This window comes from Furipterus horrens, unplaced genomic scaffold (genome assembly GCF_987537825.1).
Source record: "Furipterus horrens unplaced genomic scaffold, mFurHor1.1.pri manual_scaffold_13, whole genome shotgun sequence".
NCBI lineage: Eukaryota > Metazoa > Chordata > Mammalia > Chiroptera > Furipteridae > Furipterus > Furipterus horrens.
The window spans coordinates 55,680,108-55,705,669 of NW_028327183.1; the positions used below are offsets into that span (position 1 = coordinate 55,680,108).

At 52.9% G+C, this 25,562-nt stretch overlaps 3 protein-coding genes and 1 pseudogene across 4 annotated transcripts; all 4 read left to right on the top strand.

The window, feature by feature from the left end:
• Positions 1-2,509, top strand: LOC149995463 (leukocyte immunoglobulin-like receptor subfamily A member 5). The gene is made up of 6 exons (XM_090259238.1): positions 1-48; positions 171-206; positions 373-657; positions 803-1,108; positions 2,174-2,224; positions 2,373-2,509. Exons 1-6 carry the CDS (start codon positions 15-17, stop codon positions 2,507-2,509), a joined length of 849 nt encoding a protein of 282 aa, XP_090115364.1. The 5' UTR covers positions 1-14.
• Positions 2,510-6,138: 3,629 nt separating this feature from the next.
• Positions 6,139-11,362, top strand: LOC149995464 (leukocyte immunoglobulin-like receptor subfamily A member 6). Its single transcript, XM_090259239.1, is given in 7 exon segments — positions 6,139-6,229; positions 6,446-6,481; positions 6,653-6,937; positions 7,089-7,400; positions 7,617-7,898; positions 8,199-8,498; positions 10,350-11,362. Coding segments are annotated over 7 exon segments (1,371 nt in total). The 5' UTR covers positions 6,139-6,195; the 3' UTR covers positions 10,472-11,362.
• Positions 11,363-13,474: 2,112 nt separating this feature from the next.
• LOC149995465 (leukocyte immunoglobulin-like receptor subfamily A member 5 pseudogene) lies at positions 13,475-14,794 on the top strand (annotated as a pseudogene). Its single transcript, XR_016507607.1, has 3 exons — positions 13,475-13,490; positions 13,568-13,852; positions 13,997-14,794. The product of XR_016507607.1 is annotated as a leukocyte immunoglobulin-like receptor subfamily A member 5 pseudogene (transcript).
• A 6,915-nt stretch (positions 14,795-21,709) lies between these two features.
• LOC149995466 (leukocyte immunoglobulin-like receptor subfamily A member 5) lies at positions 21,710-24,989 on the top strand. The gene is given in 6 exon segments (XM_090261166.1): positions 21,710-22,001; positions 22,122-22,157; positions 22,342-22,626; positions 22,771-23,069; positions 23,542-23,549; positions 24,339-24,989. Coding segments are annotated over 6 exon segments (903 nt in total). The 5' UTR covers positions 21,710-21,967; the 3' UTR covers positions 24,580-24,989.
• The last annotated feature ends 573 nt before the right edge of the window (positions 24,990-25,562 follow it).

Here is a 25,562-nt window from a genome sequence, read left to right on the forward strand (position 1 = left end):
AGAGAAGAGACATCATGGCCCCCACCCTCACGGCCCTGCTCTGCCTGGGTGAGATGTGAAGGGGGGGTAGGTGGAGCCCTGCTCTGCCAGGACCCAGGACTCGGGGGCTCATGGGGAGGAGGGTCCCGTTCAGGATTCAGGGCACGTCTCTCACAGCGCCTCTCTTCCAGGGCTGAGCGTGGGCCTGCGGACCCCAGTGCAGGCTGGTGAGTCTCCCCAGGTGTCCCAGGTCCCCTCCTCCCTGGGGACAAGGGGCCGCATTCTTGGCGGCCAGGCTTTCTTATCCATGAGTGACATCTTGGAAATTGGAGGCTTAGAGCTGAGAACTGGGAATAAGGAATCTCTTGTGACCCAGCCCCTGATTGCTTCCAGGGACCCTCCCCAAACCCACCCTCTGGGCTGAGCCAGGGCCTGTGATCCCCTGGGGGAGCTCCGTGACCATCTGGTGTCAAGGGACCCTGGAGTCTGAGGAGTACCGTGTGGACAAAGAGGGAAGCCCAGTGCCCTGGGACAGACAGAAGCCACTGGAGCCCAGGGACAAGGCCAAGACCTCCATTACACAGATCACAGAGCTACACGCAGGGATCTATCACTGTTACTACCTCAGCCCCGCTGGCTGGTCAGCGTGCAGTGATCCCCTGGAGCTGGTGGTGACAGGTGAGAGGACACTCAGGGGTCCCAGCCTCAGGCTCTGTCCTCAGGAAAGGGGGTGCTTTCAGGGTGTCTCCCCCTCACAGCACAGCCCTGGAGGACATGAGGGAGGTGTGAGCCCCATTTAACACGCTGCCTCCTTCTCTCCTAGGATTCTACATCAGCAAACCCAGCCTCTCAGCCCTGCCCAGCCCTGTCGTGACCCCAGGAGGGAACGTGACCCTCCAGTGTGTCTCATGGGGGAGATTTGGCAGGTTCATTCTGACTGAGGAAGGAGAGGACAGGCTCCCCTGGACCCGGGACTCACAGCCACACCCCAGTGGGCAGGTGCAGGCCCTGTTCCCTGTGGGCCCCGTGACCCCCGGCCGCAGGTGGACGTTCAGATGCTACGGCTCTTACAGGAACACCCCCCAGGTGTGGTCACTGCCCAGTGAGGCCCTGGAGCTCCTGATCTCAGGTGAGGACGACTCATCCTGGCCCCTGAGTGACTTAGTGGGGACACAGATCTCCGTGGAAACTCTGGTGGCAAGTCAGGGGCAGAGACACCAGGGTTCTGGGCCCAGAGGCCCTGGGAGTGAGAAGCAGTGAGAGCGGGAGGCTCAGGGAGGGCGACGGGTCCTCACGGGGCTGCTCAGGCCCCTCCTCCCCGTTCAGAAATCAGCTCAACGGTCACGTCCAAGGAAGACCTTCACTCCTGACCCTGCCCAGAGCAGACCTGCCTCCTTGCACCTGATATATTCTCCTTCCCTTAGTGTGTGTGTGTGTGTGTGTGTGTGTGTGTGTGTGTGAATCTGACCAGCATATTTCATCCTCTGGTGTGAATTCACATGTTTGCTATTTAACTGTTCATCCACAGAAAACCAGAAATACTGTCATAATGACATACTGACTCAGAACTAGCATTTGAAAATGATATGGATAGATATGTGTGTGCTTCTATGTGTAAGTGTGTATATGTGTGCATATATGTGCATACATGTAAATTACATAGAAGCATAATAAAGTCTCACAGATATCCTATGGCAGGCAGTCCTGACAACGTGAAGAATTATCACTGATGAAATAAATAGGTGATGAAACACCAGGTGAACGGAATGAACTTGGTCAAAAAGGGGATCACGCCCAGACCCTCAACCCAATGGGCTCCTGACATCGAACCCCAAGACCTCCATCCCCTCATCCCAGTACCTGTGTCCTCAGCTGTAGAATAAGTGGATACTCTCCTCCCAAAGCAATTAAGCAACGTGGTCCTGGGTCCCAGAGTGAGACCAGAGCAGAGCAGAGCTCCATTGAATTGGAGAAAAAACTGTAGTGAACTTGGGGACCACCAAAATTGGTTACACCGTGATGGAGTAATGGGGATCCGCATTGGCGTGAGCGATGAGCAGTCCAGAGGGGACGTTCCTCCGCAGAGAAAGGTGTCACTAAGGACAACACAGAGCCTATGTTGTGAGAAGTGGGTAGTAGACCTGAGAACGCAGGGACAGGCAGGGGTCAGGTTCCATCTTTCTGTGGTTCTCAGGAGCAGCCGGCACCATCAGCCCATCACAGAACAAGACAGACCCCCAGAGCTGTGAGTCAGAGAAACTCTGAGTTGATGGGCTTGGGGCAGAGGGACTTGTCCTGTTAGAGGGAGGCAGGTGCCCTGGGTGGACATCCGTGATTCTGGGGTGACTTTTGTCTGCCCTGACCCCTGAGACCTCTTTACCCACAATCCCTAGCCTACCACCCCCAGGACTACACGGTGGAGAATCTCATCCGCATGGGCGTGGCTGGTCTGGTCCTGCTGGCCCTCGGGGTGCTGCTGCTTCAGGCTCGTGACAGTGAGAGGAGGGCCCACGCTGCAGCCAGGACGTGAACACAGAGGGGACGGGCACCGTTCAGAGTGGGGGAGCCGAGCCCATCTGATGACCCAGGACGTGGTGAAGGGCAGTCTGGGCTGCAGCTGGGGAACTGCTGCTGAGATCGTCAAGGGGAACAGATGCGGTGGCGAGGTTTGGGGGCAGGAAATGTGATTCATCTTGTTGGTGAGACGCCTCCTCCATCCCACTGTGGGGCTGTCCCTCCCGGTCATCACAGACACCCATTGACTGTCCTTCTGTTCTCACTCCAGTGGCATGACGGTCACCCACATGGCTGGTTTGGATCCACATCTACACACTTCTTCATGCTGGATCCCATTCATACGACCAAATGTTGTGTCTTCATAGCCTGAATGTTTTTTTAAATGTAAGGAACAAACTATGGGCACCTGCCATATTGTGAGTGAACATCAAACTTTTTCAGTTAAATAAAAAGCTAAACACAAAAGGTCCCATTTCTGTGATTTTAAATGAAATGTCCAGGAGAAGGGAGCCCATTGAGACAGAAATCATGTGGTTTCTCCAGGGCTGATGTGCACGAGAGACGGAAGCCAGGCAGCTTGGTGTTTTCCTTTCGGGCATGAAAACCTCTTGAAACTAGAGAGACGTGATGGTGCAACATCATGAATTTACTAAACTCCAGGGAATTCTATGCTTTAAAAGCCTCAATTCTATGTTACATGAATTTTACGTCATCAGAAACAAATGCAAGTCAACCACATGGTTCCCTGTGGGTCCCTTTTACCTTAGAAGTTGTCCCCTGTCCACATGTCGTTTCATGGGAGGCAGGACCCCCCATGTCTGAGATGCCCTCAAGGCCCAGTGCTCAGGGCTCAGCCCCATGGTGGGAGCCCACCATCATTTCAGTGTGTGGGGGTGCAGGACCCAGGGTGAGCTGTGAGTTCCTGTGTCCTTTCCATCTGTGCTCACCTGCCGTTCAACCAAGGATGGGCCAGAGCTCTGAGTCCCTTGCAGCCTGGGGGGAGGGAGGGATAAGCCTGTGGCTCCCAAGCAGTCCTTCCTGCACACGTCCCACTGCCCGCGTCTCAGTCAGGCCCCCAAAATGACACCAGATGGAGCGTCTTCATGTCTCGGGCACTGCTGCTCCTCACGACAACCGTGAGAGCTGAGCTTCCAACGTCTCTGCGATGAGGAAGATAGAGCGGAAGTTACTGGTCAACACAGACGGTCAGTAAGTTCTCCACGTTGTAAATCACAGCCTGTGAACTGTCCGCACCTGGTGCCTCTGCCCAGCGCGTGGGGGTGGAATCAGTGTCAGATGAGGAGTCCCTCACGCACAGAGACGGGCAGCGAGGGGCACACGGGCCTCAGGGGACGGGACGGGAGAGACGGAGAAGGGCTCCTGCTCACAGACACGCAGGAGTCAGAGAGAGGAAGTGTGAGGGGGACACAAACACACACCCAGCCCAGGGCGGGGTGGCTTCTGCTGAGGGTCAGGCCACAGTGTCACCACAGCTCCCTAGCTTTCTGCTCCTCCCTGAGGTCCCCAGTCCGAAGACAGCCCCATGGGCCCCTGCAGGCAACCCGGGCAGAGATTGGATCGGCCCTCCATCTTTGCACCGCTCCCCTCACCCAAGGGATATGCCCACACCTCTGACTCCAGCCCTTCTCTCTGGGACCAGTTCAGCACCACTGTCCCCTCAGATGAAGACCCAGGACCTCCTGTGGGTGTGATCCCGACACCCTCCTCTCTGGCCTCCTGCAGACTGTCCCACCCAGTGAAGGTGTTTTCCTCTCGGGGACCTGAACTCACCTGTCCCAGTCCCTCCCCTGCACAGAGCCTTCCCACAGGTGTCCACTCGCAGCAGCAACATCCAGTCACTCCGCCTGACGGTGCCTGTTGCTGACGAGCGGGCTGAGCCCAACTCTCCACCCCAAGCAGAGCCCCCTCCTCCCTGTAGATGGCAGCTTTGTGTGGTATTGGGAACTGTAGCCCCACTGTGCGCTATGCCTTGCAAAGGGCCTGTAAGTCTTAACCGGAAAACTGGGAAAGCTGGAGGCAGGCAAGACCAAATATTTGCACCAAGGGTTCCCGTGGGAAGTCAGGCTTGAAGGATGTACATGACGCTGTGAAGCTTGCCTTGCTCTGTGTATCTCCTCCTTAACATAAACAAAATGTCCAAAATCACACGCCAAAAAAAATGTATGAAAATCTGCACCTGGTCGTTCTCTGGCACAAGAATCCCGCACACCTAGACCTAAACCAATCACTGTGCTCCTTCCATTGTTATTTGTAATCCCTCGAAGTTAATATTAGCCAAAGCCTTTGGGGTTAATTGGTGACTTGTGTATCCTGACTGTATATCCTTCTCAATAAAAGGCACAAGGAAAAGGAGTTCAGGACTTTTCTCCTCTAGAGAGAACTGCCGCCTCTGTTCCTCCCAGACAGAAATCAGTGTCCGGGACAGCTCAGTTCTCCGCACCCACGATCCTGAAACCTCTGCAGGGCAGGGAGTTTCCACCAAGCCGGGGTGCGTCCCCATACCTGCCAGCAAACCAAACCCATCCCAGTGACCACCCCCCTCCCCAGACCCTCACACCTGGGTTGTGACCACACGGTGCCTTGTCGTGGTACCCCCTGAGCCAACCTTCTCAGAGCAGAGGCCTCGGCACACGTCCTAGACCAGATAATGACAAAGAAGTTTCTGTAGCTTCTCACGCAGCTTCAGATGTACTTCTTTTATGGGGTTTGTGTTAGGCTTTCATGAGAAATTGTCATAAACCGCTGAGAGGACTGAGCAGCTCATTCCATGGGGGTGAGAAGAGGTGGGAGCTTCATCAGTTTATCACCCGCTCCCCACCCCTGCGGTCTGTTCCCCATGGAGCGGAATCTTCTCGAAGCAGCAATCTGCTCACACACCCCAATAATGAACAGGCTTCCAATACCTTAAAGACAAGCCCAGGAGCACCTGCTGGGAGCGAGGTCCATGTGACAGGGCACAGCACATGCTGGTGACTAGAAGAACCACCCCCTTCCTCAGTGCCCTGTGCTGACCCCCAGGGTGTCCCGGTCCCTCCCTCACCAGCAGGTCCCCACACTCCATGACTAAGGTGCCAGAGGCTCCCTGATTCTTTCTGTCCTGTTTTTCTCCTTTTCAACAAATTACAGAAATGACACCCACATCACCCACCATATACATGTTTGTGCTGCCTGGTGTCACAGATCAGCACTGCATGTGTCCAGGGGGGAGAGGTCACCTCCCCCAGTGAAGTTCATGCAGGACAGGCAACTGCTCAGGAAACATCCGTTGGTTGTGGGGTTGGAGAAAAACAGGAAGTAAATTTGCATTTAGAGTCTGGAGAAAGTGAAGTGAAATTCCCAAGGTCACGTGGGTTTGAGAAAAGGAAGTCGAAGCTACAACAGAAATTGGGCTGCTCCTGAGTCCTGCCCTGTGTCCTCTCCCCTCCTGTCCTGGGAGAGGTGTCACCCTCTGGATTTGGGTTCCCATGAGGTGGAGGCAGGCGTGTGAGGTCTGCTGAGACTCATTCTGGTTTCAAACTGCCAGAACCTGCTGTTTCCTCAACCAGATTGTGGCAGGGAAGGAAACTGTGACTTGTCCCACAGTCCAGGACCTCGTCACACCCCGTGTGTCTCTGTCCTGCTGGGCTCTGTGGACCTCATATGCCATTCTGACCACTGGGAACCCAGGGAGACAGAGCCATGACCCCGACCCTCACTGCTCTTCTCTGCCTCGGTGAGTTTGGGATAAAAGGGAAGGATGGGTCCCCTCACCTCCCAGATCTTCTTCCCCAAAAGGACCCAGGACCGAGGAGGCTCAGTGGGGACAGAAGTCCTGGGGGGAGGAGAGGTGTGCTCAGCCCCGGGTCTGACCCCGGTGCTCAGGGGCCAGAGCAGCTCTGGAGCTCCTGTGTGTGCGGAAGGGGGACAATCTCACCCGACTCTCTTCCAGGGCTGTGTCGGGGCCCATGGGACCACGTCCAGGCCGGTGAGTCGCCCCCCAAACCTGCTGCTTCAGCCCCAAATCACCACTGGGCAGCTGGGGGCACACATGGGTCTAGGCTGATGAGGACCAGTCTAGGAGGGGCCCTGGAGTTACAGCTTGGGAAACTGAGGGGACAAGGACACCCCTTACACCCCAGGTCTGCTTCCCTTCCAGGAGTCCTCCCCAGGCCCTCCATCTGGGCTGACCCAGGCCCCGTGGTCAGCAGGGGGAGCCCTGTGACCATCTGGTGTCAGGGGCCTCTGCAGGCGGAGGGCTACGCTCTGTATCAAAACAACAGCACTGAGCCCGTGGACACGAGGACCCCACGGGTCCCCAACGTGAAGACCGGGTTCTTCATTCAGTCTGTGGGTGCACACCACGCAGGGCTATACCAGTGTGCCTACAGCACTGGGAACACAACGTCCGAGCGGAGTGACGCGCTGCTCCTGGTGGTGACAGGTGAGGGCAAACCCGGGTCCCCTCCCCACTGCGGGCTCCTCCTCAGAGGCTGAAGGGAACAGTGTGGTTTCAGGGGCCTCACCCCTCACAGCCCACACCTGGGGAAGGTGGGGTGATGGTCCCTTCACCTCCTGTCCTCCTTCTCCCTCAGGAGTGGACGAGGCCCCCTCCCTCTCAGCCCAGCCAAGCCCAGTGGTGGCCGTGGGAGGGAACGTGTTCCTCCTGTGCAGATCACGGAACATCGTGGGCACCATGTATCTGCTGACGGAGGGAGGGACTGACCCGCCCCGAAGCATGGAACCCGAACTGAGGTTCTCTGCTGGGAGGTGGTGGACCCAGGCCACCTTCCCTGTGGGCCCCGTGAGCTCCTCCCATGGGGGCACCTACACATGCTACAGCTCTTCCAGCTCCTACCCCAACCTGCGGTCACACCCCAGTGACCCTCTGCACATCGAGGTCACAGGTGAGGTGGCCCACACTTGTCTTCTGTTCTTTCCTGTACCCAAGTAACTGATCTGAACCTTGTGCCTAGTAGAGCCCTGGGGGTCGTGGGGTCAAGAACACTGGTGTGTTGGGGACAGATCACAGGGGGAGGCTCAGGGAGGGACTAGGAGAACTCTCCCTGCGGCCCCGTGGGTGGTGGGTGTGTCCCCTGGGTGCTGATGACCCCCCTCCCCAGGCGTGTACAGGGCGCCCTCCCTCTCGGCCCAGCCGGGCGCACTGCTGCTGCGAGGAGACAGCCTGACCCTCCAGTGTCACTCAGAGCCCGGCTGTGACAGATTCGCTCTGACCAAGGATGCGGGGCCCCCAGGTCCCCAGGGTCTCAGTGGGCAGCACAGCCCCGACTTCCCCCTGGGCCGGGTGAACCACACCCACGTGGGCCAGTACAGGTGCTACTGCGGCCTCAGCCTCTCCCACGCGTGGTCGGCCCCCAGCGCCCCCCTGGACATCCTGATCGCATGTGAGGACCCTGCCCCGTCCCGTCCTGTCTGATGAGGGCTCAGCCCAGGGTCACCATGGTGGTGTGGGGTGCAGGTGAGGGACCTGGTGCAGAGGCTGGGAGGGGCTGAGATTTAGGGAGAGGAGTAAGGAAGGGGGAGTTCAGGGCATGGGGATGAAGGAGACCCTCCCAGAGGGACAGAGAGGAGCTGCGAGGGGTCCCAGAGAGTGTCCCTGGTGAATGACATGGTCCCTCAGCTCAGGGCCAGGGGCAGAGGATGCGGGGGGGCTCTATGCACATCACACCCCTCCTCCCCGCCAGGACTGTACACAAAACCCTCCCTCTCAGCCCAGCCAGGGCCCTCGGTGCCCTTGGGAGCAAACGTGACCCTGCGGTGTGGATCCGAGGTCGGGTCTGACACCTTCCACCTGCACAGGGAGGGGTCCCTGGACCCTCCCCGGCAGCTTCGTCTGCAGGACACGGCTTCCCCTTCTCAGGCCAACTTCATCATTGGTCCTGTGACCTCAGGCGACAAAGGGACCTACAGGTGCTACAGGTCACACAGCACCTCCCCCTACCTGCTGTCACAGCCCAGTGACGCCCTGGAGCTCACCGTCTCAGGTGAGGGACTCCTACCCTGTCCACTGAGGGAGCAGACTGTCCCAGGAGAGCTCTGGGCTGGGATGGGGAGAAAAGAGAAACAATGTACTCATCGATAGGGGGAATCTCACCCCATAAAGAGACAGAGAAGATAAGGTGTCCCCCCTCTCTAGGCCTCACCCCGTCTGAGGATCCAGGAGGTACTGGGCGTGTGCATGGAGCAGACTAAAGAGTGTGAAAGGCCAACATTTGGAGAAAGTAAATAGGACTGTAAGTGACATGAAGAGGCAGCACAGTCCCACTTCCTCCTCTGGTTCGTGATTCAGGCAGCATTTAGGGTTCACAGACCCTCACCCACATGAGCAAACTGTATGTCTATGGGGTAGCGGAGTGCTCCTAGCCAAGCAGACACACAAAGTCCACCTGTCTTGGGCTAGTTTCTGAGTTTATGCTTCAACACATCACATATTTACAGAAGGGTTTGTTTCTAATATCCCGGGGATTACGGTGAAGACTTAAGGATGGGACCGCATGTCTCAAGTAGCACTGCGGTCACTGGGTCCTGTGTGGTCAGTGTGAGAGGAGATGCATGAAGGGGAAGATGCCCAGCTCAGGTGGGGAGCAAAGAGTGGGAGCCAAGCCTGCCTCTGTCCGTGGTGCTGATTCCCGGGTCCTGCATCATCCCGGCGCCTGTGCACTGAGGCCCACAGAGGAAGACAGAGTAAAGGGGACTCTTGTTTCTGGGTCAGGGTGATTGAGGAACCACTGAGAGTCTAGGCTGACATGGCGTTGGCTCATTCCCCTTGAGACGGTCCCAGTGACAAAATTCTACCGTATCTGGGACTTGGTCCTCTCATGTTTCAAAGCAGAAGCCTATCCTGCCTGGTATTTAAAAAGCTAAATCAGTTGACAGAATTGGTGCCAGTGAACCCTTGTGGGATATACAACACGAGTCCACTCTGAGCATGTCCTGTCTCCTCTGGGGACCAGTGTCATTACGTGGACGTGGAGAGACGGCAGGATTTCTGCTCAGTTTCCATGAGCACCAGGTTGTCAGCTGAATCGGGTCATTTTCCAAAACACCTCTCACAGGAAGTCGTGTCAGTGCCCCTCCCCCTCCAAGATTTCCCTGTATTTCCTGGAATTTTATTTGTCACATAATCAGAGTTTACCTTGTGTGTACAGAGGCCTGTACATTCATGCAGGTATCTATCTAAATATTTTATTTTGCCATTTTGCTAGATTCTTATGATCTATTAGACAACAAAATGAATGAACACTTATGGGTTATGTTAGTGCACGATCCAAAAAATTTGTGGATTATACATATTCCATCATTTATTTTTGAAAGTATGATAGAAAGAAGAAAGAATTGTCAAGTGGAAATTATATTTCTAAGTCACAAATAAAAGATGCTAGCTGAGGTAGAGTAATGAAAAGGTAGACCCAGCCCTTCATTTCTTCATGTGCTGACTTTCAGAATAAATTACAGTCCCCCAAGTTCATCTTTTCTTTCTAATAAAATGCAACGTAAGACACCCAAGATGCTCGCCTCAGGGACAGTGATGGGCACTGTGACTGTAAGAGACCCATTTAAGATCAGAAGAGGTGACAAGCATTTCTACATTTCCTCACTTATATCCTATGTTTTCTTTTCCTTTGGAGCAGCTGATACTCTGGGATGATCACAAAACTATTCAGATGCCAAGACTCGAGTGTAGGAGAAAATATGTTATGGGGTTGGGCTCAGGATGTCGAACTGTCAATGAAATGCCGGTGCCCTGGTGGACATCCAGGGGAACTGGGGTGATTTGAGTCTGCCCTGACCTCTATGACCTCTTTACCCCCATTTTTTTGCCTCCCCCCTCCAAGACTACACGGTGGAGAATCTCATCCGCATGGGCATCGCTGGCTTGGTCTTCGTGGCCCTTGGGGTGCTGCTGTTTCAGGCTCAAGACAGTGAGAGGAAGGCCCACAATGCAGTGAGGACGTGAATGCAGAAGACAAGTCCACCATCTGATGAGGTAGATTATTGAAAATAAATCTTGTTGAGCAGGAAGTTCTCAAAAACATGTGGAGCACAAAGTGAGAGACCTGACTGTTCAGAACGTCAACAGCAGTACAAGTTGTTGACATGATGAAATACGTCTTAAGCGTTGCCTGTAGAGACTCTGGTGCTATTGAACTGCAGACGGGTCCTCCCAACTATTACTGATTTTCTTTGAATGATTCCCTTCCCTTCTCACTCCAATGGTGTGAGGCTACATGTGTGTCTGCTTTGGATCCGCACCCTCGTGCTCTGGTTCCCTTTCCCGTGTGTGAGTCTACATGCTTCCTTATTTCTATTAGGCACATCCCTCAGTGTAGACTTCTCTTCAGCTCAGAGCACAGTCTGTTTCAGAGAACTGAATACATGGATACAAGTAGGGTCTTGTTTTAAAACATAGCATCCTGATTAGGACAGATAAATCTGAAATCATTCCTAAAAATGTCCTCTGGACCCAACGAGCCCTTGTGTCCTCATCAGATAATAGTTTCTTCAGAAATGCCATCAGTTTGAATGAGCACATTGATGTTAGAAGTGAAACTCAGAGAGTGGACTGTAACCCAACTCTCTGAAATAATAATTTTTTAAACCCTGGTTTGTGGTCCCTGGCACTGGGTGTGCTCTCTGCTTCTCTGCAAAACACCCAGCTGTTAGCCTCTAGGGCTGTAGCAGATGCCATCCTCACCACGTTTTCCTGAAACTCCCCATATCCATGGGATTCTCTCTTTCTAGTCTCCCTGTATCTTATTGTCTAATTCCACTCCCCCGTATTGCACCCTAAACATTTCCCCATTGCTGCCTTCCAGTTTCATAATTGTATCTTCAGCTGCATCTTGATTTTCATGGAAATAATATTTTGAGTGTTATTGCAAAATTTTTTTCTACCTCTAAGATGTTTGCCTAATTTGATTCTAAAATTCCATATTCTTCTATAATATAACCCCTGTTGTTTGAAGAATACAAGTGTCTCCTTTATTTTTTCAGATAGCTAAATATACAGTAAAAGGACTATTCCCTAACCTCCGTGTTCTGTTCCCTCAGATATGACGACCCCCGTTACTGACTCTGTAGGCTGTGCTCACACCACTGTGAGTCTGGATCCATCCATGCTGACACTCACCTCAGCTCACACACACCTGGTTCTCCACACACAGTCCCTCCCAGGGCTGTCCTGGCCTTGGGACTGAGAGCGGGTGGAGAGTTTCAGTTACTCTGCCCCATGACATTTGCTGCTGAAACTTAGCATCTGACCAGGATGTGCCTGGCAGGGATGACTCCAAGGTGAGCCTCACACTAAGACCTGGACAGATACCCATGTCAGACTAGGCTGGATTGAGTCTGTTTCACACACACACACACACACACACACACACACACACACACACGACGTGACTCAGTGCTCAGTGCTGTGACCGGGCACTGCATCAGTGGGCAGAGACATCCCAGATGGTCGAGAGGACCACAGAGCTTCCAGTTTGCACCTAGTGAAAGACTTTCTCCCTGCTGAGGGGACACTAGGGTACCTGTCATGCCCACACAGGGGCAGGAGCCTTTATTCTGGGAACCCCTGGATACAGAGAGGCCCCCAGCTTTGGCCTCCTTTCTCTGTTGTGGTTCCTTCTCCATTTTGGAAACTTTCGTTTTTGATTTTGGTTTTGGTTTCCTCTGAAATGGCATTGGCTCTTGAGCGGGCACAGCTGTAGCCCACCTTAGACTGTGGGGACCATCACCTGACTTCTCATGTCTCATCCCAACATCTTCATCGGATGTGAAATGACCAAGGATGGACCCCGCCCACCCACACAGGAACGCTGACCCCAAACCTCCTCTGAGGATGGAGGTTCGTGACATGATGCCAACAATGAAACTGTAGCTCAGGGACTGATGGAACGTGAGCGCTCAGGTCACACAGGCCGTGGACCACGGAGGAATATTTCAATGGAAATCAGCTTTCTCCCCCAAATGAAAGAAGTAACCCACTCATTGTGCCATAAATGAAGACGGGGCCACAGCATGAAGGGACAGCTCTTCTGAGGGACAAGGGCCCCTGAGGGGCAGGATTACTCTGAGGTTGGTTCCCAGGGAGGTGGGGTGGATCATTTTGCTACAAAAAAGGAGAAGTTGGATGGGGGCTGTTATATGAAGGAGCCACACTCTGGGGCCAGGGGGAAGGACATGTGTTTCCTTCCCCTCCTTCCCTGCATGTGCCCTTGGTGCTCATGGTCACGGTGACACTGGACCTGCCTGCACAGTGAGAGGGAGACGTGTCTCTGTGGTCTGAGCTCTGCAGGCACAGGGACCACGTCTTCCTGAGGCACCTGCAGGGCCCGGGTGACCACTGTCCACGGGGAGGACGCACAGGCAGATGCTGATGGACAGCTGAGGGGCAAGAGGCCCCGTGGGGTAGACTCTGACCTGGAAGGACGTGCCCTGGGGCACCTCACCTACAAGGGTCATCTCAGGAGGCTTGGGATGTTTCTGGCTCCATCATGGGAATGAGGGCCAGGCTCCTGGGGAGACCATGTTCCCCTTCCTGAGAGGCTGCTGACGTGACACCCCGTGACAGGGAGGGCCAGCCTCCCAGTGGTCACACCCTGTGGATCGGTCTACCCTGAGGACACTGGGGCCTCTTCCTTCTGGACAGTGGGGTTCACTGAGGAGAGACAGCATGGTCCCCACCCTCACGGCCCTGCTCTGCCTGGGTGAGACATGAGGGGGTGGAGGGAGAGCCCTGCTCTACCAGGACCCAGGACTCGGGGGCTCACGGGGAGAAGGGTCCGCTCAGGATTCAGGGCACTTCTCTCAAAGCGCCTCTCTTCCAGGGCTGAGCGTGGGCCTGCGGACCCCAGTGCAGGCAGGTGAGTCTCCCTCGGTGTCCCAGGTCCCTGTCCTCACTGGGGACAAAGGGCCACCCCCTGGGACGTTGGGGGTGGAGAACAGCAGGTCCGGAATGACGGATGAAGTACGTCTGAGATGTTCCAGGCTGACAGCTGGGCACTGGGGTTGGGAAATGACTTCTGACCCAGCCACTTATTCCTTCCAGGGACACTCCCCAAACCCACCCTCTGGGCTGAGCCAGGGCCTGTGATCCCCTGGGTGAGCCCTGTGACCATCTGGTGTCAGGGGACCCTGGAGACTGAAGAGTACCTTCTAAATAAAGAGGGAAGACCAGTTCCCTGGGACAGACAGAAGCCACTGGAGCCCAGGGACAAGGCCAAGTTCTCCATCACACAGATGACAGATTACACGGCAGGGATCTATCGCTGTTACTACCTCAGCCCCGCTGGCTGGTCAGAGCACAGTGACCCCCTGGAGCTGGTGGTGACAGGTGAGAGGGCACTCAGGGGTTCCAGCCTCAGGCTCTGCCCTCAGGAAGGGGGTGCTCTCAGGGTGTCTCCCCCTCACAGCCCAGCCCTGGGGGACGTGAGGGAGGTGTGAGCCCCATTTAACACACTGCCTCCTTCTCCCCTAGGATTGCACAGCAAACCCAGCCTCTCAGCCCTGCCCAGCCCTGTCGTGACCTCAGGAGGGAGCGTGACGCTCCAGTGTCGCTCATGGGAGGGATTTGACAGGTTCATTCTGACTGAGGAAGGAGAGGACAGGCTCCCCTGGACCCGGGACTCACAGCGACACCCCAGTGGGCAGGTGCTGTCCCTGTTCCCTGTGGGCCCCGTGACCCCCGGCCGCAGGTGGACGTTCAGATGCTACGGCTGTTACAGGTACACCCCCCAGGTGTGGTCACAGCCCAGTGACGCCCTGGAGCTCCTGGTCTCAGGTGAGGACAACTCATCCTGGCCCCTGAGTGACTTAGTGGGGAGGCAGGTCTCAGGGGCAGCCCTGGTGGCCGGTCAGGGGAGGAGGTGCCAGGGTTCTGGGCCCAGAGGCCCTGGGAGTGAGAAGCAGTGAGAGCGGGAGGCTCAGGGAGGGCGACGGGTCCTCACGGGGCTGCTCAAGCCCCTCCTCCCCGTTCAGAAATCAGCTCAACGGTCACGTCCAAGGAAGACCTTCACTCCTGACACTGCCCGGAGCAGACCTGCCTCCTTGCACCTGATATAGTCTCCTTCCCTCAGTGCGCATGTGTGTGTGTGTGTGTGTGAGTCTGACCAGCATATTTCATCCTGTGTGGATTCACATGTTTGCTACTTATCTGCTCAGCCACAGAAAACCAGAAATGCTGTCATAATGACGTACTGACTCAGCACTAGCATTTGTAAATAATATGCATAGATCTCTGTGTGCTTTAATGTCTAAATGTGTATATGTGTGTGTATATGTGCATACATGTAAATTACATACAAGCATAATAAACTCGCAGACATATCCTATGGTAGGCTGTCCTATGTGAAGAATTATTACTGATGGATTAAATAGGTGATGAAACACCAGAGGGATGGGATGAACTTGGTTAAAAAAGGGTCAGGCCCAGACCCTCAACCCAATAGGCTCCTGACATCGGACCCCAAGACCACCATCCCCTCATCCCAGTACCTGTGTCCTCAGCTGTAGAATAAGTGGATACTCTCCTCCCAAAGCAATTAAGCAACGTGGTCCTGGGTCCCAGAGTGAAACCAGAGCAGAGCAAAGCTCGATTGAATTGGAGAGAAAACTGTTGTGAACTTGGGAATCCAGCAAAATAGGTTCCACCGGGATGGAGAAATGGGGATCTGCATTCATGTGAGCGATGAGGAGTCCAGATGGGACCTTCCTCCGCAGAGAGAGGTGTCACTAAGGTCGATACAGAGCCTATGTTGTGAAAAGTGGGTATTAGACCTGAGAACGCAGGGACAGGCTGGGGTCAGGTCCCATCTTTTTGTGGTTCTCAGGAGCAGCCGGCACCATCAGCCCATCACAAAACAAGACAGACCCCCAGGACAGTGAGTCAGAGAAAGTCTGGGTTGAGGAGCTTGGGACAGAGGGTCATGTCCTGTCAGAGGGAGGCAGGTGCCCTGGGTGGACATTCAGGATTCTGGGGTGACTTTTTTCTGCCCTGACCTCTGCAACCTGTTTACCCACAATCCCTAGCCTCCCACCCCCAGGACTACACGGTGGAGAATCTCATGCGCATGGGTGTGGCTGGTCTGGTTCTGCTTGTCCTCGGGGTGCTGCTGGGTCTGGCTCGAGACAGTGAGAGGAGGGCCCACGCTGCAGCCAGGACGTGAACACAGAGGGGACGGGCACCGTGCAGAGTGCGGGAGCATGGAGCCCATCTAATGGCCAGGACGTGGTGAAGGACACTCTCGGCCGCAGCTGGGGCAACTCTCTGCGAATTTGTCTGGGAGAGGAAGCACGGTTTGGGTGCAGGGAGTGTCTGAGGGCCCCTGTACAGGACTCTGCCACAGTAAATGTGTGTTTTCTCTCTCTTTGTCTTCAATGACTCCCCTTCTTTCCTCACATGAGGGTTCGTCCCCTGTGGCTGATTTGAGTCCGCACATTCAAAGCTCCTGTCCTTTACTGTTATGTAATAAAGTGCTCCTCATTTCTAATCACTACTTTACCAGATAATTATATTTGTAAGTATATTTTATTGATTATGTTGTTACAGTAGTCCCATTTTTTCCCCTTTGCTCTCCTCCACCCTCACGACTTTTTAAAAGGCGTGACTCTGCTTTCTGCCGGCCTGCCGCTGCCGCCATTGCTGCTGCGACCACACCGCATCCTCTCCACCCTGGCTCCACCCCTCCTACCTGTCTGGATGAGTATTTCTTCTTTATATCTTCTTTTGTTGAACTTCTATGTAGCTTGATTTTCTGGAACTTCTGGTTGTCTCTAGTTTTGAGGTAGTTGTGTTCCTTCTTAGTTGTGGAGGGAGACACACAGATCTATCTAGGCCTCCATCTTGGCCAGAAGTCTCCTTTAGCAGATAATTATTGTTGCATCTTCTTCTCTTCAGTTCATGGAAGTTAACCTGGTTTCAAGAAATGATTAAATTAACTAAACCAGATACAAGCCTGGGAACTATAAATCCAATGCCTACCACCCTCTCCCTTTCCCCTCGTCCTCCCTGCCTTCATCAGCTGCCTCATGTGCCATCTCCCCAGAACAGTTCTCACCTGGCATCGACATGTGGGTGTTTGAACGAACCACCTGGTGTGTGCTGCCCTGAAGAAACATGCCATAGGGTGCTCCAACTTGTGACATCTGCCAATTTCTGGAATGTAAATTCCCTATTTATGGCCAACCCATAATGTCAATGAGACTCCGCCGAATGCAGAGTTGGGAGACTACAGAATTATTGTCACCACTGAGTAAGCTGCCTGCTCCACACCACTCCATGCACCCTGTGTTGACCCGTATCTATAATCTTTTAGAGATAATGCTAATTCCTACCGCAGTGGGATGGCGCCATGTCAGCAAAACTGTGACAGCATCACCCCAGAACATTCCTGCAAGAGGCAAAAGAAAACATATCAGATCTGGTGATAGATGGACTCAGAACTCATGTGCACTTGTGGGGGAGGTGAAAATCACTTCAGCCAATGGGGGGAGTGAAAAAGAGGAAATGTAGAGTTGTGACCACAGCGTCTACATGCTGGCGAAAATGTGTATGCAGGCGTGAGCTCCTCCCACAGCAACGTTGACCAGCGTGACTCATGTTATGAAGCAAGCACACATCACAAAACCCCATGACTGAAAAAGAAGGATGGGAGGTATGTGCTCACCAGGCGCTACCCAAGGGCAGTGCAAAAGCACAAATTAAATCCCCAAGAACAATGCGTGTCAATCTTCAAACGTGGTGGCGGGTCCATAAGAAAAGATTCTCAAAAGAAGGCACGCAGGGTCATTCCATTCCACAACATTCAAAAAGGGACATCATTCATCCAGCAGGTCAGCATACCAGGAGAAACACTATCAATAAAAAGATGGAATGGCACCAGCTGGTGTCGCTCAGTGGATTGAGCACTGGCCTGTGAACCAAAAGGTTGCCAGTTTGATACCCAATCAGGGCACATGCCTGGGTTACAGACCACGTCCCCAGTTGGGGGCATGCAACAGATAGCCACGTATTAATGTTTCTTTCCCTCTTTTCCTCTACTCTAAGTATAAATAAATACAATCTTTTTTTTAAAAAAAAGAAGGAATAGAGCCCTGTGCAATCTGTTTAGGGGTTAAATATAGTGCAGTGTTGGAAGGTTTGCTCAATGATTTTCGTGACTTCCATTTGGTGACTTCTTTTTTATTTTTTCCCATCTGGGAAGACATCCAGTGGCAAAACATTTGACATTCTTGCCTGTAAATTAATCATCTTTGATGATGTCACAGACCTAGTTTAACTTTCAAATGAAAACAAACTTTAAATAAAAATAAACTTTAAAGACAGTTAGCTGCAGTAGTTTATAGTCTACCACTGAGCATTGTGATTTTCTTTGAATTACGATTTTTCTCCTTAAGATTACCCTCCTTGTCATTAAAGGGACTGCATTAAGTTCATTTTTAATTTATCCTGTTTGTTTGCATAAACACAACAAGAGCGGAAAATGATCACATATGATCTTTAAGTCTGTTTTCCTGGAACTTACACAAGGAACATTTAGGGTGACCTTCAGTCTGCCCTTCAGGGCACAGAAGTTGAGCCACATACCTGGCATTCAGCCTTGCCTGTAAACACCTGTCTTTTCCAAGTCCTTCAGGTTTTCCATTGTGCCTTAAGGTTTCTTCTAGCCATCTTTCAGGAAAGCAACTTTCGTTCCTTCCCTGGAAAGATTACCATGGACCGCACAACCAACCAAGGTACCAGGCCTTTTCTTCTCATGGGCTTTTATTACCTTCAAAAGTCAATCCCAGTTCTTTTTGGTAACAACCAGAGCCCAGGCATGTCTCCTTTAGGCATGACATTCCAGTCAGTCATGGTCGACAAAACCTCTATTAGCAACCTTTCTTATTAGTTTTATGCAAAGAACCTTATGTCATTACTTACTTCAGAATGCCAAATTTTGGAGGGATCAGGTAGGGAAAAAATATACAGTGTGAAGGAAAATACTTGTCCTTCTAATATTCACTGAACTTGCATTCCCATACTTTACATTTTATTTTGTTCACTTTCCTATGTGTGAAGTTTTTTTGGAGGGGGGGTTGCTGGCTCATTTATTTGTTTATTTTGCTTTCATTTTTTTCTACTAAACATTTTTGTTTGTTTTCCCATTACAGTTGTCTCACTTTTTTCCCCATTGCTTCCCCCCACCCAGCCCACCCCTCTCCCACAGTCAGTCCCCACCCCATTGTCCATGTTCATGGGTCATTCATACACATTCTTTGACTAGACCCTTCCCCTTCTTACCCCCATCTCTGCCTCCTCCAACCCCCCTTGTTACTGTTAATTTATTCCTTGTTTACATACCTCTGGTTCAATTTTGCTCACTTGTTTGTGTTGTTCCTCAGTTTTCTGCATTAGGTGATATCACATGGTATTTTTCTTTTGTTGCCTGGCTTATTTCATTAAGCATAATTCTCTCTAGTTCCGTCCATGTTGTTGCAGAGAGTAGGAGTTCCTTCTTCCTTTCCGCTACATAGTACTCCATTGCGTAAAAGGACCACAGTTTTTTGATCCACTCATGTACAGACGGGCACTTAGGCTGCTTCCAGCACTTGGTTATTGTAAACAGTACTGCTGGGATCATAGGGGTGCATAAGTTCTTTTGTTGATATTGATAGGTACTTATTCATTGTCATTTTTCCCCTTTGTACTTGTGTTCCTCTCTGTCTCTCTTTGTTTCTTCATCTTCTTAAAGCAGAACCTTTAGCATCTCTTGCAATGCTGGCTTCGTGGAGACGTATTCTTTGAGCCTTCTTTTGTCTGGGAAACTCTTTATTTCACCTTTCATTTTGAATGAGAGCCTTGCTAGGTAGAGTATTCTAGGTTGTAGGCCTTTGTTTTTCATTGCTTGAAATATATTTTGCCATTCTCTTCTGGCTTGTAGTGTTTCTGTTGAGAAATCTAATGGTAGCTTTATTGGAGCTCCCTTGTATGTTATTAGCTGTTTCTCTCTTGCTGCTTTTATTATTCTCTCTTTGTCTTTCAATGTTGTCATTTTACTTAGGATGTGTCTTGGAGGTGACCTTCATTGGGATCCTCTGTGCTTCCTGGACTTGCATGATTTTTCCTCTCGTCAAGTTAGGGAAGTTTTCTGTCATTACTTTTTCAAACAGGTTTTCTATCCCTTGCTCCTCTTCTTCTCCTTCTGATTTCTATGATACAGATATTATTATGTTTTATGCTGTCCTGCAGCTCTCTTAAAACCTCTTCATTCTTTTTCAGTCTATTTTCGTTTTGTTGCAGTGTCTGGGAATTTTTGTCTACGTTGTCCTCCAGCTCGCTGATCTGATCTCCTGCTTCCTCTAGCCTGCTTTTAATTCCTTCTACTTTGTTCTTCAGTTCAGAAATTGTATTCTTCATTTGTTCCTGGCTCTTATTGAAAGCTTCTATTCCTTCTTCATGCTGGTGTAATGCTCTGTAAATTCCTTGTAGTTTCCCTGGAGTTCTTTGTAGTTTTTCTTGAGCTCGCTGAGCTCCCTATTTTTCCCAGATATTTAAACATGCTTACATTAAAATGAGTTCCATATACTCCTAGTGTTTTCTCAGAAATCTTTGTCCCATTAATGACTCTGTAGACAGTCTTTCACACCAGTAGGTGTCATTTGGAGGGTTTCTTCTTGATGTCCATTCCTGTTGGACATGAACCTCCCACATGCCCAGTTGTCCACAGAGAGTTTGCTGTCCTGATATTCAGACCTGAAAGGGCTAACATGCCCCACACCGTGGTGTGCGCTCCCCAAACTTAGCATCTGACCATGTTGTGCCTGGAAAAAGATGGTTCCAGCCCTGGCTGACATAGCTCAGTGGATTGAGTGCTGTCCTGTGAATCAAAGGGTCGCAAGTTTGATTCCCAGTCAGGGCACAGGCCTGGGTTTCAGGCTGGGTCCCCAGTTGGGGGCAGGTGAGAGGCAACCACACATTTATATTTCTCTCCCTTTCCTTTTCCCTCCCTTCCCCTCTCTCTGAAAATTAATAAATAAAATATTTTTTTAAAAAACGAAAAGAAAAGATGGCTCCAATGTGAGCCTCACACAAGCCTGCCCAGACACCCATGTCAGATGACACTGAATTGACTCAGCTTCACACACACAGGGGACATGACTCAGTGCTGACCATGGGCCGTCAGTGGGCAGAGATATCCCAGCGCCCACCCCCAAAGCTGGGGAGGGGGAAACACTTCTTCCAACTGCCTTCTTGCCCCAAGTCCCCTCCCTACGTGGGAGTACCCGGCAGATTTTTTTCTGACCACAGAGTGGAGTCTCCCATTGGATGACCCCTAGCTCATGCCAGGCATTGGCGGCCACTCAGCTTTGGCCTGTTTTATTTGTGGTAGGTGCCTGTGATACTGGGAACTTTTACTTCTCCTTTCCTGCATTGAGCCTGGTGTGTATTTCAGAAATTAGGAGCACATGGGGGATCTTGAGGGGGCCTGTCCACCATCCACCCTGACTGTAGAGTCAGGTACCGTGATCCTCTCATTTCTCAGCCCACACATCTTCATCGGATCTGTAAATCAGCAAGGACAGGTCCCTCCATGTCCCAGGCACAGCTACCCACAGCCGCTCTGAGGAGTGGGGGTTCATGATGACACGTTGCAGGTGGGGAAACTGAGGCCCAGAGACCGAGTATTACTGCTCAATAACACAAGGTCAGTGGACGGTGGAGGAGCATTTAACTAAGAATGAGCTTTGTCACCAACATGAGAGCATTAACCCACTCATTGTCCTCAAGGGGTGAAGACCAGAGGGCAGAACGCAGGGTGTGGGGACAGCTCTGCCCAGGGAACTGGCTCAGAGGAGCAGGAGTGAGTCAGGCTGGTTTCCTGGAAGGAGTGGGTGGACGGTGTTGCCAAGAAAAAGGAGAAGTTCATGAGAGGTTGGGGTAGAAAGAGAAGCCACACTCTGGGGTCAGGGGGAGGGGCGCTTTTCCTTCCCCTCCTTCCCTGCATCTGCCCTTGGTGCTCACGGTCATGGTGACACTGGACCTGCCTGCACAGCGAGAGGGGTACGTGTCTGTGTGGTCCGAGCTCTGCAGGCACAGGGACCACGCCTTCCTGAAGCATCTGCAGGGCCCAGGTGACCACTGTCCACGGGGAAGACACACAGGCAGGTAGTTATGGACGGCTGAGGGGGTGGGCACATGGGGGAGGCTCTGACCTGGAAGGACGTGCCCTGAGTCGATTCACCTGCAAGGGGCGTCTCAGGAGGCTCGAGATCTGTTACCTGCTTCACTATGGGAATGAGGGCCGGGCTCCTGGAGAGACCCTGTTCCCCTTCCTGAGAGGCTGCTGACGTGACACCCCCGTGACAGGGAGGGCCAGCCTCTGAGTGGCCACACCCTGTGTGTCTGTCTACCCTGAGGACACCGAGGCCTCTTCCTTCTGCACAGCGGGGCTCACTGAGGAGAGACACCATGACCCCCACCCTCACGGCCCTGCTCTGCCTGGGTGAGACGTGAGGAGCGGGAAGGGGAGCCCTGCTCTGCCAGGACCCAGGACTCGGGGCTCACAGGGAGGAGGGTCCTGCTCAGGATTCAGGGCAGGTCGCTCACAGCACATCTCTTCCAGGCCTGAGCGTGGGCTTGAGTACCCCACTGCAGGCAGGTGAGACTCCCCAGGTGTCCCAGGTCCCTGTCCTCACTGGGATAAGAAGCCACATTCTCGGAGGTTGGGGGTGGAGAACTGCAGGTCTGGGCTGACGGATGAAGAACGTCTGAGATGTTCGGGACTGACAGTCGGGCACTGGGGTTCGGAAATGACTTCTGACCCAGCCACTTTTTCCTTCCAGGGACCCTCCCCAAATCCACCCTCTGGGCTGAGCCAGGCCCTGTGATCCCCTGGGGGAGCCCCGTGACCATCTGGTGTCAGGGGACCCTGGAGGCTGAGGAGTACCGTGTGGACAAAGAGGGAAGCCCAGTGCCCTGGGACAGACAGAAGCTTCTGGAGCCCAGGGACAAGGCCAAGGTCTCCATCACATACATGACAGAGTACACTGCAGGGAGCTATCGCTGTTACTACCTCAGCCCTGCTGGCCGGTCAGATCGCAGTGACCCCTTGGAGCTGGTGGTGACAGGTGAGAGGGCACTCAGGGGTCCCAGCCTCAGGCTCTGCCCTCAGGAAGGGGGTGTTCTCAGGGTGTCTCCCCCTCACAGCCCAGCCCTGGGGGACACGAGGGAGGTGTGAGCCCCATTTAACTTGCTGTTTCCTTCTCTCCTAGGATCCTACAGCAGCAAACCCAGCCTCTCAGCCCTGCCCAGCCATGTCATGACCTCAGGAGGGAACATGACCCTCCAGTGTCGCTCATGGGAGGGATTTGGCAGGTTCATTCTGACTGAGGAAGGAGAGGACAGGCTCCCCTGGACCCTGTACTCACAGCGACACCCCAGTGGGCTCTTCCAGGCCCTGTTCCCTGTGGGCCTCGTGACCCCCGGCTGCAGGTGGATGTTCAGATGCTAGGGCTGTTACGGGAACACCCCCCAGGTGTGGTCACAACCCAGTGACACCCTGGAGATCCTGGTCTCAGGTGAGGACGACTCATCCTGGCCCCTGAGTGACTTAGTGGGAAGGAAGGTCTCAGGGGCAGCCCTGGTGGCCGGTCAGGGGAGGAGGTGCCAGGGTTCTGGGCCCAGAGGCCCTGGGAGTGAGAAGCAGTGAGAGCGAGAGGCTCAGGGAGAGAGACGGGTCCTCACGGGGCTGCTCAAGCCCCTCCTCCCCGTTCAGAAATCAGCTCAACGGTCACGTCCAAGGAAGACCTTCACTCCTGACCCTACACAGAGCAGACCTGCCTCCTGCACCTGATATAGTCTCCTTCCCTCAGAGTGTGTGTTTGTGTGTGTGTGTGTGTGTGTGTGTGTGTGAGTCTGACCAGCATATTTCACCCGGTGTGGATTCACACGTTTGCTATTTATCTGCTCATCCACAGAAAACCAGAAATGCTGTCATAATGACGTACTGACTCAGCACTAGCATTTGTAAATAACATGCATAGATCAGTGTGTGCTTGTATGTGTAAGTGTGTATATGTATGAATATATGTGCATACATGTAAATTACATAGAAGCATAATAAACTTGCACACATATCTTATGGTAGGCAGTCCTGACGACGTGAAGAATTATTACTGATGAAATAAATAGGTGATAAAACACCAGGTGAACGGGATGAACTTGGTTAAAAAGGGGGTCAGGCCCAGACCCTCAATCCAAAGGGATCCTGACATCGGACCTCAAGACCACCATCCCCTCATCCGAGTAACTGTGTCCTTGGCTATAGAATAAGTGGGTACTCTCCTCCCAAAGGAATTAGGCAACGTGGTCCTGGGTCCCTCAGTGAAACCAGAACAGAGCAGAGCTCCACTGAATTGGAGAGAAAACTGTTGTGAACTTGGGGAACCACCAAAATAGGTTTCACCGGGATAGAGAAATGGGGATCCACATTGGCGTGAGCAATGAGGATTCCAGAGGGGACGTTCTTCCGCAGAGAAAGGTGTCACTAAGGACAACACAGAGCTTATATTTCCAGAAGTGGGTATTAGATCTGAGAACACAGGGACAGGCTGGGTCAGGTCCCATCTTTTTGGGGTTCTCAGGAGCAGCCGGCACCATAAGCCCATCACAGAACAAGACAGACCCCCAGACCGGTGAGTCGGAGAAACTATGGGTTCAGGGGCTGGGGCAGAGGGTCTTGTCCTGTCAGAGGGAGACAGGTGCCCTGGGTAGACATCCGTGATTCTGGGGTGACTTTGTCTGCCCTGACCCCTGAGACCACTTTACCCACAATCCCTAGCCTCCACCCCCAGGACTACACGGTGGAGAATCTCACCCGCATGGGCGTGGCTGGTCTGGTCCTGGTGGCCCTCGGGGTGCTGCTGCTTCAGGCTCGAGACAGCGAGGGGAGGGCCCACGCTGCAGCCAGGACGTGGACACAGAGGGGACGGGCACCGTTCAGAGTGGGGAAACGTGGAACCCAGCTGATGTCCCAGGACGTGGTGAGGGACAGTCTGGGCCGCAGCTGGGGAAAGTACTGATGAGATCGTCCAGGGGAGCAGACGTGGATGGTGACATCTGGGGGCAGAAAAGATGAGCCATCTTTCTGGTGAGCCACCTCCCTCCATCCCACTGTGGGGCTGTGCCTCCCGGTCATCACAGACACCCATTGACTGTCCTTCTGTTCTCACTCCAGTGGCATGACGGTCACCCACATGGCTGGTTTGGATCCACATCTACACACTTCTTCATGCTGGATCCCATTCATACGACCAAATGTTGTGTCTTCATAGCCTGAATGTTTTTTTAAATGTAAGGAACAAAGTATGGGCACCTGCCATATTGTGAGTGAACATCAAACTTTTTCAGTTAAATAAAAAGCTAAACACAAAAGGTCCCATTTCTGTGATTTTAAATGAAATGTCCAGGAGAAGGGAGCCCATTGAGACAGAAATCATGTGGTTTCTCAGGGGCTGACGTGCAGGAGGGACTGGAGCCAGGCAGCTTGGTGTTTTCCTTTCGGGCATGAAAACCTCTTGAAACTAGAGAGACGTGATGGTGAAGCATCGTGAATTTACTAAACTCCAGGGAATTCTATGCTTTAAAAGCCTCAATTCTATGTTACATGAATTTTACGTCATAAAAAACAAATGCAAGTCAACCACATGGTTCCCTGTGGGTCCCTTTTACCTTAGAAGTTGTCCCCTGTCCACATGCTGTTTCACGGGAGGTGGGAGCCCCCAGGTCAGAGATGCCCTCAGGGCCCAGTGCTGAGGGCTCAGGCCCATGGTGGGAGCCCACCATCACTCCGGGGTGTGGGGGTGCAGGATCCAGGGTGAGCAGCGCGTTCCTGTGCCCTTTCCGTCTGTGCTCACCTGCCGTTCTACCGAGGACGCCCCGCAGCTCTGAGTTACTTGCAGGCTGGGGGGAGGGAGGGATAAGCCTGTGGCTCCCAAGCAGTCCTTCCTGCACACGTCCCTGCTGCCCGCGTCTCAATCAGGCCCCAGAAATGACACCAGATGGA

Coding starts and splice junctions, on each gene's coding strand:
- LOC149995463 (XM_090259238.1), top strand. CDS start 15: ATGGCCCCCACCCTCACGGCCCTGCTCTGCCTGG. Junction 49..170: donor CACGGCCCTGCTCTGCCTGG/GTGAGATGTGAA, acceptor CCTCTCTTCCAG/GGCTGAGCGTGGGCCTGCGG. Junction 2,225..2,372: donor CAAGACAGACCCCCAGAGCT/GTGAGTCAGAGA, acceptor CACAATCCCTAG/CCTACCACCCCCAGGACTAC.